The 14,228-nt window shown below is 44.3% G+C and overlaps 1 protein-coding gene across 2 annotated transcripts in view; it reads left to right on the plus strand.

Annotated features, from left to right (window-relative positions):
- The window catches only part of PREP (prolyl endopeptidase), a 265,867-nt gene that overhangs the window by 17,537 nt on the left and 234,102 nt on the right, over positions 1 to 14,228 (plus strand). For both annotated transcript variants that reach the window (XR_004538731.1, XM_033936788.1), the window contains exons 3-5: positions 3,301 to 3,434; positions 3,993 to 4,123; positions 5,247 to 5,450. Coding sequence is in view for 1 of the 2 variants with exons in the window: in XM_033936788.1 (XP_033792679.1) it covers positions 3,301 to 3,434; positions 3,993 to 4,123; positions 5,247 to 5,450 (469 nt within the window). In the remaining variant the exon portion in view is untranslated. The remainder of the gene's footprint in view (positions 1 to 3,300; positions 3,435 to 3,992; positions 4,124 to 5,246; positions 5,451 to 14,228) is intronic.

The raw sequence follows: 14,228 nt of genomic DNA on the forward strand, positions 1-14,228 counted from the left end.
AGCCGCGCCAACATTTGAGAGCAGACAATTGAGTGCAAGACTCAATCGTGCCGCCGTAAAAGTATATTTTAAAGAGTTTCGACGGTGAGGGGGGAACCCTCCAGTTTACTTAATAGTGTTCGCGCTGCCGTTGGGGGTGGTTTGGGGGGGTTGTAACCCCCCATTATAGAGGAAACTTAACTTTTTCCCTATTTTTAAAAGTTAAGTTTTCTGTATAATGTGGGGAGTTACACCCCCGAAAGGCAGCGCGAACACTATTAAGTACTGTGGGGGGGGGGGCCTCCCCACAACCCCCGTTGGAGCCCATTAAAATAAACTTTTAGGGTGGCGCGCACTTGAGTCATGCGCGCAATTGTCTGCTCTCAAATGTCGGCGTGGATTTGTCCGTTGCACTTTTGTCCCATCACCGGTATATACAATAGATAGATTGTGAGCTTGCTGGGGTACACAGGAAAAAATGCCTGAGTACCTGAATAAATTTGTGTAAACCGTTCTGAGAAAATGGAATAAATTAATATCTGGAAGTAGATACTGGGCTACATAGATCTTTAGTCTGACCTAGTATGCTGATTCTTACGTCTTACATTTTATTTCATAGTTTGTAATATAATACTAAAGACATCTGCACTGGATCGTGTCCAGTTCATTAAAGCAGTGGTGACTAAGATCTCTGTCAGGGTCACAGTCTCCTGATAAATATCCTATTTTGCAGTAAACATAAGAACTGCCATCTCCAGATCAGACCTTCGGTCCATCAAGTCCAGCAATCCGCACACGCGGAGGCCCAGCCAGGTGTACATCTGGTGTATTTTTAGTCACCCATATCCCTCTATGCCTCTCGTAAGGAGATGTGCATCTAGTTTGCTTTTAAATCCTAGAACGGTGGATTCCACAATAACCTCCTCGAGGGGAGCATTCCAGGTGTCCACCACTCGTTGCGTGAAGCAGAACTTCCTGATATTTGTCCAGGACTTGTCCCCCCTTAGCTTCAGTCCATGTCCTCTTGTCCATGTCACAATCTCAGCTCTGGAATGTTGCTACTCTCTGGGATTCCGGAATCTTGCTATTCATAAGAACATAAGAACCGCCATCTCTGGATCAGACCTTCGGTCCACCAAGTACAGCGATCCACACATGCAGTGGCCCAGCCAGGTGTACATCTGGCGTATTTTTAGTCACCCATATATCCCTCTATGCCTCTTGTAAGGAGATGTGCATCTAGTTTGCTTTTAAATCCTACAACGGTGGATTCCGCAATAACCTCCTCTGGGAGAGCATTTCAGGTGTCCACCACTTGTTGCGTGAAGCAGAACTTCCTGATATTTGTCCTGGTCTTGTCCCCCCTTAGCTTCAGTCCATGTCCTCTTGTCCGTGTCAAATTGGACATTGTAAATATTTTTTTTTTCCTGCTCTATTTTGTCGATTCCTTTCAGTATTTTGAAAGTCTCGATCATATCCCCTCGCAGTCTCCTTTACTCAAGGGAGAACAATCCCAGTCTCTTAAGTCGTTCCTTATATTCCAAGTTCTCCATACCTTTTATTAGCTTCGTTGCTCGTCTCTGCACCCTCTCCAGCAGTTTTATATCCTTCTTTAGGTTGGGAGACCAATGTTGGACGAAGTATTCCAAGTGTGGTCTGACCATTGCCCTATAAAGCGGCATTATAACTTTCTCCGATCTACTCGTGATTCCTTTCTTTATCATGCCTAACATTCTATTTGCTTTCTTTGCCGCTGCCGCACATTGTGCCAACGGTTTCAAGGTTCTATCTATCAGTACACCCAGGTCCTTTTCTTGTTCGCTCTTACCCAGAGTTGCACCTGACATTCTATACTCGTGTTCCTTGTTCTTTCTGCCTAAATACATTACTTTGCACTTTTCCACATTAAACTTCATCTGCCATTTCTCTGCCCATTTCTCTAACTGACATTTCTCTAACTGGTTGTTGCTTTAAATAAATTGCAACAAAGTAATAAGAAAAAGTAGTTGCATACATTGAAACCCAAATTATATATAAATTCTATATATATAATTCCATAAGTTCTGTGTGCAAATCAGTGCACACAGCTAATTTGCATGCACGATTTAATTGTTTAATGACACAATTGATGCTGATAACTGGCAATTAACATCTCATTGGCACGAATTAGAAGTTACACACACAGCTTGGTAGTTGCATTCTATAAAGTGATGTGTGTCAGTTCTAGTGCGTGAATTAGAGAATTACACGGGGTCTAGCCACGGCTAACACGCAGGAATGGGGGAGAAAAATCAGCCCTTTGCCGTGGATACGGGAACAAGGCTTTTCACCGCCCCGCCAAGTGGTAAATGGCTTTGTCCCTGCAATGGATCTGCCGCGAGTCGCCTCCTTTCCTATCCCTCCTGGCCAGCAGCCCTCTCCCTATCGCGGGTCCAGCAGCCCCCCCCCCCCCTCCTCCCTATCACGGGCCCAACAGCTCCCCTCCCTTGCTCCTGATCACGGGTGAAAATCGGCAAGAAACAAAACAAAAACCTGCGATTCCCCTGGGTCAGCCCCTTTGCTCCTTTCGGGGTGGGCCTATCAGTCTCTTCGTGGAAGAAGAAGCAACATTGCATGCAGGGCTGCTCCGGGACCTTCTTCCGGCCAAGTGCTTCCTTCCGATGTAACTTCCAATTTTGCCGAAAGTTACACGACGGGAACTCACAGCAGCCATTTTGGATGAGTGATCTGCATAGGGCAGGAGCATAGGAAGATCGCTCCTGCCCCCAAATTCCACTAGTCTACCAGGTAAGGCCTGGGGAGGTCAGGGAGGTGGGGGTGATTCAAGTTTTAGGATAATCGCGAGTCCTAAAACCGCAAATCGGGAGGGGGAAGTGTATACATATTTAGGTCTTCCAGTCTCTTCTCATACTTCTTTTGGTTCAAACTTCTTACCATTTTCGTTGCCTTCTGGACTACATCAAATCTTTTTATATCCTTCGCCAGATGTGGCCTCCAAAACTGAACACAATACTCCCAAATGTGGCCTCATCAACGACCTATAAAGGGGCATCAACACCTCCGTTCTTCTGTTGGTTTCTCCTCTTTCTATACAGCCTAGCATCCTTCTGGCTACAGCCACTGCCTTATCACTCTATTTAGATGCCTTTAGATCCTCAGACATAATCACCCCAAGGTCCCTCTCTCCATCTGTGCTATACAGTATATAGAATCAGGCCCTGAATGTACAAAAGAATTTCATAGAGGAGTATGTCCTGTAATGCAGTGTGATTTGTAACTCATGTAGTATCTCATTTTAATTTCTAAATTTTGTCACTTCAGGCATTCGTGGAAGCCCAGAACAAAATTACCGTGCCCTTTCTGGAGCAGTGTCCTGTCCGCGGGTTATTTAAAGAGCGAATGACCGAGCTCTATGATTACCCAAAATACAGCTGCCATTTCAAGAAAGGGAAAAGGTATTGTGAACCGTACAAGAATTCACTGGGCAGATCTAGAAGAGAGCTGTGATTTATGGAATGGTCCTAACTGAACTGCATTTCTAAAAATATTGTTGCATCCACAAGTGCTTATGTGAAGCAGCTGCGGACTCCCTGAATTTTTGTCCCTGTAGTGAATTAACCCTATAGAGATTAATAGCAGTCTTTTGGTATCTGTGAACCCCGTGATAATGGCCAAATAAAATTGTGTAACAAAGCCCCCTCTCTCCAGTGAAAAACAAGGATGCAGCTATAGAGTGTTCTTTAAAGTCATGATCCTATTGGAGAGCCCAGCCTACAGTTCGGGAAGCCCTGCTGTAGGTGATCTCAGTGTTGCAATACATGAAGGAGTCCTCCTGCAGCCTAATGCATGTAGTTGCTATACGCACCTTAAATCAGTAAATGGAGCTCAGACAATGGCCTCATGAAGGTCGTCTTGTCACTAAAATGACACTGGCAGAAGATTTCTCTATACCCCCTATTCCCCTGTTAATAGCAAATGCTTGTTACTAACTCAGTGCTGCTCTGGCTTCCCAGGTATTTCCATTTCTACAATTCTGGGCTGCAGAACCAACGGGTACTATACGTGCAGGATTCTTTGGCTGGCGAACCCCGAGTATTTTTGGATCCAAATAAGCTTTCTGAAGATGGCACAGTGGCCATGCGAGGTCAGTGATTCTGACATTTGCAGAAACTTTTCTAGTAAAATGACTGGCTCCTGGATGGCAGCAGTTATCCTATTAAGGTTATACAGCATCACTGGGTATATGTTAGAAAATGTCAAGGGGACAGATTTTTCCCCCCTCCCCGCAGGAACTCATTTTCCCGTCCCGGCAAGTTCTTTTCCTGTTCCTGCCCCATTGCTGCAAGCTCCGACCTCCACATTAATGAGTCCATTTTACTTCTGTTTTTAATATTAATAACCTCGTTCTACTAAATTTGCATGGCAGAGTTGGAGACTGCTAGGAAGCTCGGAAAACCCCCCACAGTGAGCCGTTCTGATATTTGGCTGGTAAAATACTGGCACTTTAAACTGGCTGGAACCGGTTTAGCGACCATCGTTTACAGCACAGTACATTTTGAGAATCGGCCCTGAGAGTCTACCGTACTCTTAGGCTTCCGGGTCTTGCTGCATCCGGGTAGGTTCTACCAACACAGATGCGGCAAGTCACTTAACACCCCGTTGCCCCAGATTGTGAGCCCACTGGGACAGATAGGGAAAAATACTTGAGTGCCTGAATGTAAACCACTTCGAATAGAAGTGGTATATAAGAAGCGTAAATAAATATGCCTTTTTGTGTTAGGCATGAGTAGTTAAGCCACTCCCACAGATTGTGTACGTGATTGCACCTAGATTGTTATAATTTGGGTGTTTTTAGTATTCTATCATTTACACACATAACTGTGCCCCTCCCAACTCTTGTGCCTCTGTATACCCACCGTCAAATTACATACGGTTGCATTTAGGCATCAGGATATAGAATTGCGTGCATCTGAAATATTGGCATTTGTGTATATATGTGCCAATATTTGGGTCATTTATTTGTATTTTTGGTGTCAGAATGTTGGCACCTTCTTCGCAGAGTTAACCCCTTAGCTGCTAGATGACCCATGCTTCATCCCACTTATGAAAACCTTTATCAGAAATGTGTTGACGGTCATCAAATTGAATTTGCTTGTGAGTTGTTGTCTTTGCGTAGGTGGCCTGGGGAGATAAATGCTTTTGCTGGGTGTAAGGAAAGCTGCCTGGGAAGCTCACATTTTCTGCTCTCTTCTTGGTATGGTTTCTAGGTTACGCTTTCAGTGAAGATGGCGAATTTTTTGCTTACGGGTTGAGTGCCAGTGGCTCAGACTGGGTGTCTATCCAGTTCATGAAGGTGGAGGACGGCACGCAACTTGCAGATGTGCTGAAAAGGGTGAAGTTCAGCTGTATGGCCTGGACCCATGATGGGAAGGGAATGTTCTACAACTGCTACCCAACACAGGATGGTGATGGTAAGCTAGACTATAACTTGGAGGAGGAGTATGAACGTTCTTCATTGCTGTACATTTTATTTCTGTGTGAATGAGATTAATTTCAGTTAATGCTGGTTGCAGGGTACGAGGGTTGATTGAAAAGTAATGAGACTACTTTGTTTTTCCTACCAAGAAGTAGACGTGGCAACGCTGTGCTGCTTTTGTGAAGCTCATACATCGACGTTTCTGAACCTTCAGTTGGACTGCTGTAGTCTTCATTGTTGGGTCACAGCGAGAGGAAGAACTTTGTACATTTTGTCATGGGAGATGAGAGTACACCAGAAATGTCCAATTGAATTTTGGGTTAAGCTTAGAAAGAGCAGTAACAAAACTCTTGAAATGTTATGGCAAAGAATACGGTGATGAAACAATTAGCCGTGCTGCAGTATGTTGGTGGTGGAAACACTTCAAAGAGGGTAATACACGAGTGACTGACAGGCACGTTTTGGGAGCCCATCCACCATAGTTACGGATGACAACATTGCCAAAGCTGTGGAGATTTGAACAGGTTCAACATTTTATGACAAAAGAATTGAAAATGTGTCACATGTGCACCAAGTGGACACCCAAAAACCTCGGAAAAGCAAATGCAATGACGAGTTGAAGTGTGCAAGAACACTGTTCGAATGTCGGAGAGGATTCCCAATTTCTTGACATCAATTGTGACGTGAGGAATCGTAGATTCATCATTATGACCCAGAATCCAAACAGCGGTCAAGTGTATGGAAACGTGTGAATTCGCCTCCACCCAAAAAATTCCATGTGAGCCTTTCATCAGGTAATGTTATGCTTTTGCCGTTTTTTGATGCTCACGGTATAATCCTATGGCACTGGGTTCCCTGAAGACAGACAGTTAATAGTGAGACTACTATGCAAACGTTCTGAAAACCCATTTCCTTGGCGCCAAGAGAAGAAAAGACTTCATTTGCTGAAAAAACAGTGTTTTTTTTGCTCCTGGACAATGCCTGGCCACATGTTGCTGCTGTTGCATTATCAGCACCAACTGAAATTAATGAGACAGCATTGGAACACCCTCCCTAGAGCCCAGGCTTGGTGCCCTGTGATATCTGGCAGCAGAAGAATATTAACCTCCATAAAGGGTACACGACTCAAACAAATGGTACTGGAGCCCACTAGAAACCAGGCAATACTGGACCTGGTACTCACCAATGGAGACAGCGTCACAGAAGTATCGGTAGGCGATACGCTGGCCTCTAGCGACCATAACATGATATGGCTTAACCTCAAGTGGGGTTTCTCTAGATCAAATACAGTGACGAGAGTCCTCAACTTTAGAGGCACAGACTTCGAACGCATGGGAGATTTTGTCCATCGGGAGCTGCAAAACCAAGCACAAACTGACAATGTGGAGAATATGTGGTCGACTCTGAAATCCACCCTGCATGAAGCAACAAATCGCTACGCAAAAATGGTCAGCAAAAGTCGGAGAAACAAAAGACCCCAGTGGTTCAGTACTGAAATTTCGGACCTCATTAAGGAGAAGAAAAAAGCATTTATTGCCTACAAACATTTAGGAAAGCAGGAGGTAAAAGAACACTATCAGGACAGGTCTAAAGCTGTCAAGAAGGCAGTCAGAGAGGCCAAGCTCCGAATAGGGGAGAATCTAGCACGGAACATTAAGAAAGGGGATAAATCCGTCTTTAGGTATATTAGTGACAGGAAAAGAAACAAAGATGGGATAGAACGACTCAGGAAATCGGACGGGAATTATGCAGAATCGGATTCCACTAAGGCCGAACTACTAAATGAATACTTCTGCTCGGTTTTCACCTGTGAGGAGCCAGGATCCGATCCACTTTTACGGACAAGGGAAAGCCAGAAAGACCCGTTTCAAGACTTCAAGTTTACGCCCAGTAGCGTCTACTGCGAACTTTCAAGACTCAAAGTAAACAAAGCCATGGGACCAGACAACCTACACCCCAGGGTGCTCAGAGAGCTGAGGGAAGTCCTGGCGGAACCATTATCTGTGCTCTTCAATCTCTCCCTAAGCACGGGAAGAGTCCCCTTGGACTGGAAAACAGCTAACGTTATTCCACTCCACAAAAAGGGCTGCAGGACAGAGACAGCGAATTACAGACCGGTAAGTCTCACATCCATAGTATGCAAACTCATGGAAACACTGATCAAACAGAAACTTGATACAATCCTGGATGAAGAAGATCTACGTGATCCCCATCAACATGGATTTACCAAAGGCAGGTCCTGCCAATCAAATCTGATTAGCTTCCTCGACTGGGTAACAAGACAACTGGATGCCGGGGAGTCCCTGGACGTAGTGTATTTGGACTTCAGCAAAGCTTTTGACAGCGTCCCACACCGTAGGTTATTGAACAAGTTGAAATCGCTGGGATTAGGGGAAACACTAGCTGCATGGGTTAAGGATTGGCTGAGCGGTAGACTTCAGAGAGTGATGGTAAATGGTACCCCATCCAAAACATCGAATGTGACCAGTGGAGTACCACAGGGCTCGGTCTTGGGTCCAATCCTATTCAACATATTCATAAGTGATATGACCCAAGGGATCAGAGGAAAAATATCATTGTTCGCCGACGACACCAAACTGTGCAACATAGTAGGTAAAAGCACTATGCCTGACAATATGACACAGGACCTACTACTATTAGAACAATGGTCATCGACTTGGCAGCTTAACTTCAATGCTAAAAAATGCAAAGTGATGCACCTGGGTAAAAGAAATCTGTGCAGGACTTACACGTTAAATGGTGAGACCTTAGTTAGGACCACGGAAGAACGGGATTTAGGAGTAATCATTAGTGATGACATGAAAACTGCCAATCAGGTGGAAAAGGCTTCCTCTAAGGCAAGGCAAATGATGGGTTGTATCCGTAGAGGTTTTATCAGCAGGATGCCAGAGGTCATAATGCCACTGTACAGATCCATGGTGAGACCTCATTTGGAATATTGTGTTCAATTCTGGAGACCACATTACCGGAAAGATGTGCTGAGAATGGAGTCAGTTCAGCGGATGACCACCAGGATGGTCTCGGGGCTCAAAGATCTTCCGTATGAAGTAAGGCTGAATAAATTGCAGCTGTACTCACTTGAAGAATGAAGAGAGAGAGGGAATATGATCGAGACATTTAAATATATCACGGGTCGTATCGAGGTGGAAGAGGATATCTTCCGTCTTATAGGACCTTCTTCCACCAGAGGGCATCCGCTGAAAATCAGGGGAGGGAAATTTCATGGTGACTCCAGAAAGTATTTCTTCACTGAGAGGGTGGTTGATCATTGGAATGAACTCCCACGGCAGGTGATTGAGGCCAACAGCGTATCAGATTTCAAAAATAAATGGGATATTCATGTGGGATCTCTAATGAGGTAAGGGCAGGGGGTGGTGAGCAAAATCAAAGAGAAGAGTCAATAGAGTGGGCAGACTTGATGGGCTTTGGCCCTTTTCTGCCATCATTTTTCTATGTTTCTATTCCCAAACCTGAAAAAACAACTTGCACGGAAAAAAGCTCTCTTCAGATGTTGAAATAAAAAAAAAAAAACGACACAGCCACAACACTAAAAGTTATGTCACAAATGTCTGCTGCACATCTTTGAATTGTTTTTGAAATGCTCTAAAAAATGTATTGCATGCGAAGGACACTACTTTAAAAAAAGAAAAATGTTCACATCCTGTGGAGTCATCTAATTCTGAATTAAAAAAAAAAACCAAAAACCAACAGTCTCATTACTTTTCAATCAGCCCATGTAAATATATTTCAAATTATAAAACTTTAGAAGAAAATTTAGGGAGTGGGAGGGGGGAGACCCTTTTGTAGCAATGATGATAGTAACCAAGTACTGACAGAATTCAGATATGGGGGAAATGGTCATTGTATTGTACCAAGGGATCCTTCTGATTTGGTACTGCTGCATTTTGGCATGGTAAACTATTCTAAGACTGCACTTGACAGGGGTAGATGCCATGGTGTTGGATTGGTTCATCTCATATTTGTCAAGTCTGTTGCAACAAAGGCATATGGGAGTCCAAATTTCTCATTGGCAGCTCTTGAATGTGGTTCTCATCAGGGCTCTGCACTATTTGCATTGCTTTTTAATATCTGCTTGAGGCCTTTTTGTTGCATCTAATATAATGTCCATAACTTTAGATGTCCACTCAACCTGCAAGTTAAGAATCCCATGGTAGTCTATCCAGCGAAGTTTGGAATACCTGGGAATGAGATTTGACATGAAGTAAGTGACCGTGTTCTTCCCAGAGAAGTAGATGCTCAAGTTCAGGCCCAAAAGAGAGCTTTCTGTGTACTACAGTCCTTCAGGCTTGGTTCTGTCTCCATTTAATCGTCTGTGGTGGTGATACTGGAATTGATACCTTGGGGGCCCACATGCATCCACATCAGAGGGTATTGCTCTCTCTTTGGGGCCCTTACTCCTAGGACTTTGACGTGCAGTTGCTTCCTTTACCTGGTTCTCTTAGGAAGAGCCCGGTACAGTGGGACAACTTTTCAAGGGGGTCCCACCTGAGTCTCACGATGAGCAATAGTGACTGCAGATGCAAACCTCTCAGGCTTGAGGGCTCATTGCCTTGGCCAGCTTGCTAAGGGCTTTTGGCTACAATCGGTGTTGAGTTGGACTATTAACCAGCTCAAGATGAGGGTGGTTTGCTTAGTGCTGTAACCTTTCTGCCCTTGTAGAGCAGCAAAGAGGTTTGGTTGATGTCTGACAATGCTACCATGATGGCATACATCAACAGACAAAGGGGAACTGGGAGTGTGGAAGTGGCATTGGAAGCTGGCTGGCTTTTCAGCTGAGTGGAGTGGCATCTGATTGTAGTCTTGCCTGTGCACACAGCCAGTGGGATATCTTGGATCTAGCAGAGCGTGAACGGAGTCCCTCTAAAATTATGTAAACTGCTTTGGTTGTACCATATAAAAATGTTATATCAAATAGGGTAAGACGAAAACAAACTGTGGAGAAAATGTCCAAGATGCAGGCTTTATTAAAGATACAATCTTTTAATCCACATGATAAAATGTCTAGGACCCAAAGAATGGGAACTAAGGACCCAACATGGTCCGTTTTTCGACTACCCTGTCTTCCTCAGGGGTCCCTGACAAGTCCTAAGGCAAAGAACCATGGATCAAAGGCTAAATACAGTCCTGCTCGAGGGTGCTGTGTAAAGGAATGTCATTCAGATTCTTTGAAAAAGGGTACCTTTTATGATTTCCCATAGCCTTCCAGGGATCTGTTGGAGGCCCTCTGTGCTGTGACTTGATGGTGTTGTGATAGAAGGCGAAACATCCCCTATTCAGTTGCAGAAAGGTGTTCGGTTCAGCTGGTTCAGCCATGGCCACAACAGAAACCCCTATATGTGTTCCACCCTGACCTCTCATTGGCAGAGTCCTCTAGAGCAGTGGTTCTAATCTCAACCCTGTCCTGGAGGCCAGTCGGGTTTTCAGGATAACCCTAGTGAATATGCATGAGAGAGATTTGCATATAATGGAGGTGGCAGGCATGCAAATCTGCCCCATGCATATTCATTAGGGCTATCCTGAAAATCTGACTAGCTGGTGGTCCTCCAGGATAGGGTTGGGAACCACTGCTCTAGAGGGTGGCCAAGCAGCTGTTCCTGTGTGGTCCTGGTAGCCCCAGACTGGTTTGTTGGCCTTTGGTATGTGGACTTGTTTTGCTTCCTTGGGGGTTCCCCACTCCCTCTTCCATGGGGATGATGCCTGCCGAGGCAGGTTGGAGGACACGGATCCCTTTTGTCCTTATAGCCTGGCTCTTGAGAAGTAAGGGCTACTCTCCCATGATGGTTGCCACAATGCTTAAAGCATTGAAACATTCCATCCTTGGCCTACTTTCAGGTTTGGTGAATCTTGGAGAGCGTGCAGAACATGACCCCATTCCCAAAGCAAATGGAGATGTGGCCATCCTGTAGTTTTTGCAGTCCAACTTGGAACAGGAATTGGCCTTTAATTTTTTGAAATTTCAAGTGGTGGACGACACTTTTTTGTCTGTTTCCGGGGCAAAATATAGTCAGTATCCCTTGTGGCTCACCCTGATGTGTGTGTTAGGTGGGGTGTATTCGCCCCTCTCTTTAGGCCATCTTGCTGCAGTGGGACCTTAATTTAGTACTCTGCCTTTGTGAACCTGCCATTCGAGATCTTACATTGAAGATGATGTTGCTGGTCGCCATGTGTTTAGCCTGGTATGTTTTGTCCTGCAGAGATTTGTCATTCTGCTTTGCAGATAAGACAGTTTCTCTCTGTATGGTTCCATCGTTTTTGCCAAGTGATGTCTCCATTTCATGTGAATCTGATATTCACAGGGTACTCTTGCGATACTTGGCAGTGACGAATGTCCTCAGAGAGTCAGATAGGCTTTTTGTCTCATTTCAGGGTCCATGTCACTGTGTGATTTTTGTAGCCAATGCACACTGGCACAGGTAGCCTCTTAGAATGAAAACCAGGTGGTTGTCCCAAAGGACACTTGTAGGGCAACGACTTAGCCATTCCTTTTTAAAGCATCACAGATTGATCTTCAAGGATGAATAATTCTTTAGCCGAGCCATGATTCAGGGGACCTTGTCTTGCCCAGCCTCATTCATCTGGACCGGTCTAGTGGGATGAAAAGGAAGATGAAATTGCTAGACCAGTCTAGGAACTGCCCTGGAAGACCAGTGCCATTTCTGGGCTTTATTTACTCTCTCCTTTCAGCCTTCATTGTTAAGGGATGTTTAAGATGTGGTTTCCTGAAGGTTGTTCAAGTCTGTAAGCTGAATTGTCATAGTGAGCTGCATTGGCATTCTGAAGGCTTCCAGAGTACACCAGATCCCCATTTGTTTCCGTATGCAGTTCAAACTCATTTAAACTGACGTACAAGTGTATTTATTCTGCGGCAGTTCATCGGTATCGTTCTTTTCCTGTACCCCTTCCTGGGAAATCCATCCATTCATCAAGTAAGTTAACTCTTATCTGTACTGTTCTCCTCCACCTCTGTCTCGGTCTCTTCCTTCCATGTTGCTGCTTACCTGGGACCAGCTTCCTAGTTATGCTCTGTCTCTGGCCTTATTCAAATCCAGTTTAAAAGCCCACTTCCCGAGGCTGCATTTTAACCCCTTAGTCACCTGTTCAATACCCATGTTTTTAGTCATTCTTATAATACATTTAACACCCTAATCTTTTATTTGGTCTGTTTGAACAGAATTAGGTGGTATAAAATATAAATAAATAAATTGGAACTTTTCTTGCATATTTGCATACAGTGCTGGGTAGATATAGTAATACTATAGAAATGAATACAAGGAGGAGGAGTAAGAGTTCACTTTCTGTACCTCCTATTTGTGTGTGGTGCAGTGTTTAAAGCTACAGCCTCGGCACCCTGAGGTTGTGGGTTCAAACCCCACGCTGCTCCTTATGACCCTGGGCAAGTCACTTAATACCCCCATTGCCCCAAGTATATTAGAAAGATTGTGAGCCTGCAGGGACAGACAGGGAAAAATGCTTGAGTACAGTGGTGCCTCGCATAACGAACGCCTCTCACAGCGAACGCTGCGCACAACGAACTTCAGGTCTTGCTTCCCACAACGAACTTCGTTTCACACAACGAAGTTGCCCGAGCTGCATCCTTCCGCGCAGGCACTGCGCTTAACTGCCCTCTCTCCGCCTGGCTCCCTGTGCAGTGGCGGACCATCGGCTCGCAGGGGCCCGGCGCCTACTGCTGATGCGTTGGGGGGGGGGCGGAGCTACTCTCGCCGCTTCCCCGATGCTAGAAAAAAAAATGAACAGTTAAGTCCCAGTTTTTGCCGCTGAGACTCTGCCCTCTCTCACTGTAAAATTAGACTCTACTTAGTCTGTCTTTAAATTTAAAAAATGTGTGTTGTTTTAAAAAACAATTATGTTTTTAGATGTATCTAAATAAAAATAATAACAAATTTATCTTTTTTTTATGTCATCTTAGCATATTTTATGCTACAGAACGAATTATTTTTTTAACATGTATTGTTATGGGAAAACGCGTTTTACATAACGAACTTTTCGCATAACAAACTTGCTCCTGGAACCAATTAAGTTCGTTGTGTGAGGCACCACTGTACCTGAATAAATTCATGTAAATTGTTCTGAGCTTCCTTGAGAGAACAGTATAGAAAAGTGAATAAATAGTATGATAAGCAGAGCTGGCATTGTGATGTCATAATGCGTCATTCCACCAATGCCTAATAGCCAACCTCATCAGTGATGTCACAATGGCTTGATTGTTCTATACTTGGTACACTTTTGCTACATTTTGATTTCTAGAGTGGTGCAGTGGTTAAAGCTGGGGTTGTGGATTCAAACCCACGCTCTCCTTGTGACCCTGGGCAAGTCACTTAATCCCCCACTGCCTCAGGTACTTTAGATAAATTGTGAGCCTGTGCTTGAGTACCTGAATAAATTAATGTAAACCATCCTGAGCTCCCTTGGGAGAATGGTATAGAAAATTGAATAAATAAATAGTAGGTGGGTATAGTCCATTAATCTTAGGTCTGACAGGATTCAAGGAAAGGAAATGAACAGATCAGAATAAATTTTACCATTCATGTATTTTATTACTCTAAGTCGCATCAAACATTTTCTGAAAGTATGACTGATGAATATTAAAAAAAAAAAAAAAATACTTAGCCAGAAGAAGTTGTACCAAGATTGTTGCAGTTGTCTGGTTAGGTAGAACCGATGATTCAGCCATCATGCTCTGGCTGAAACGTCAGTTCTGTGTATCCAGACA

Source organism: Geotrypetes seraphini, chromosome 3, assembly GCF_902459505.1.
Source record: "Geotrypetes seraphini chromosome 3, aGeoSer1.1, whole genome shotgun sequence".
Taxonomy (NCBI): domain Eukaryota; kingdom Metazoa; phylum Chordata; class Amphibia; order Gymnophiona; family Dermophiidae; genus Geotrypetes; species Geotrypetes seraphini.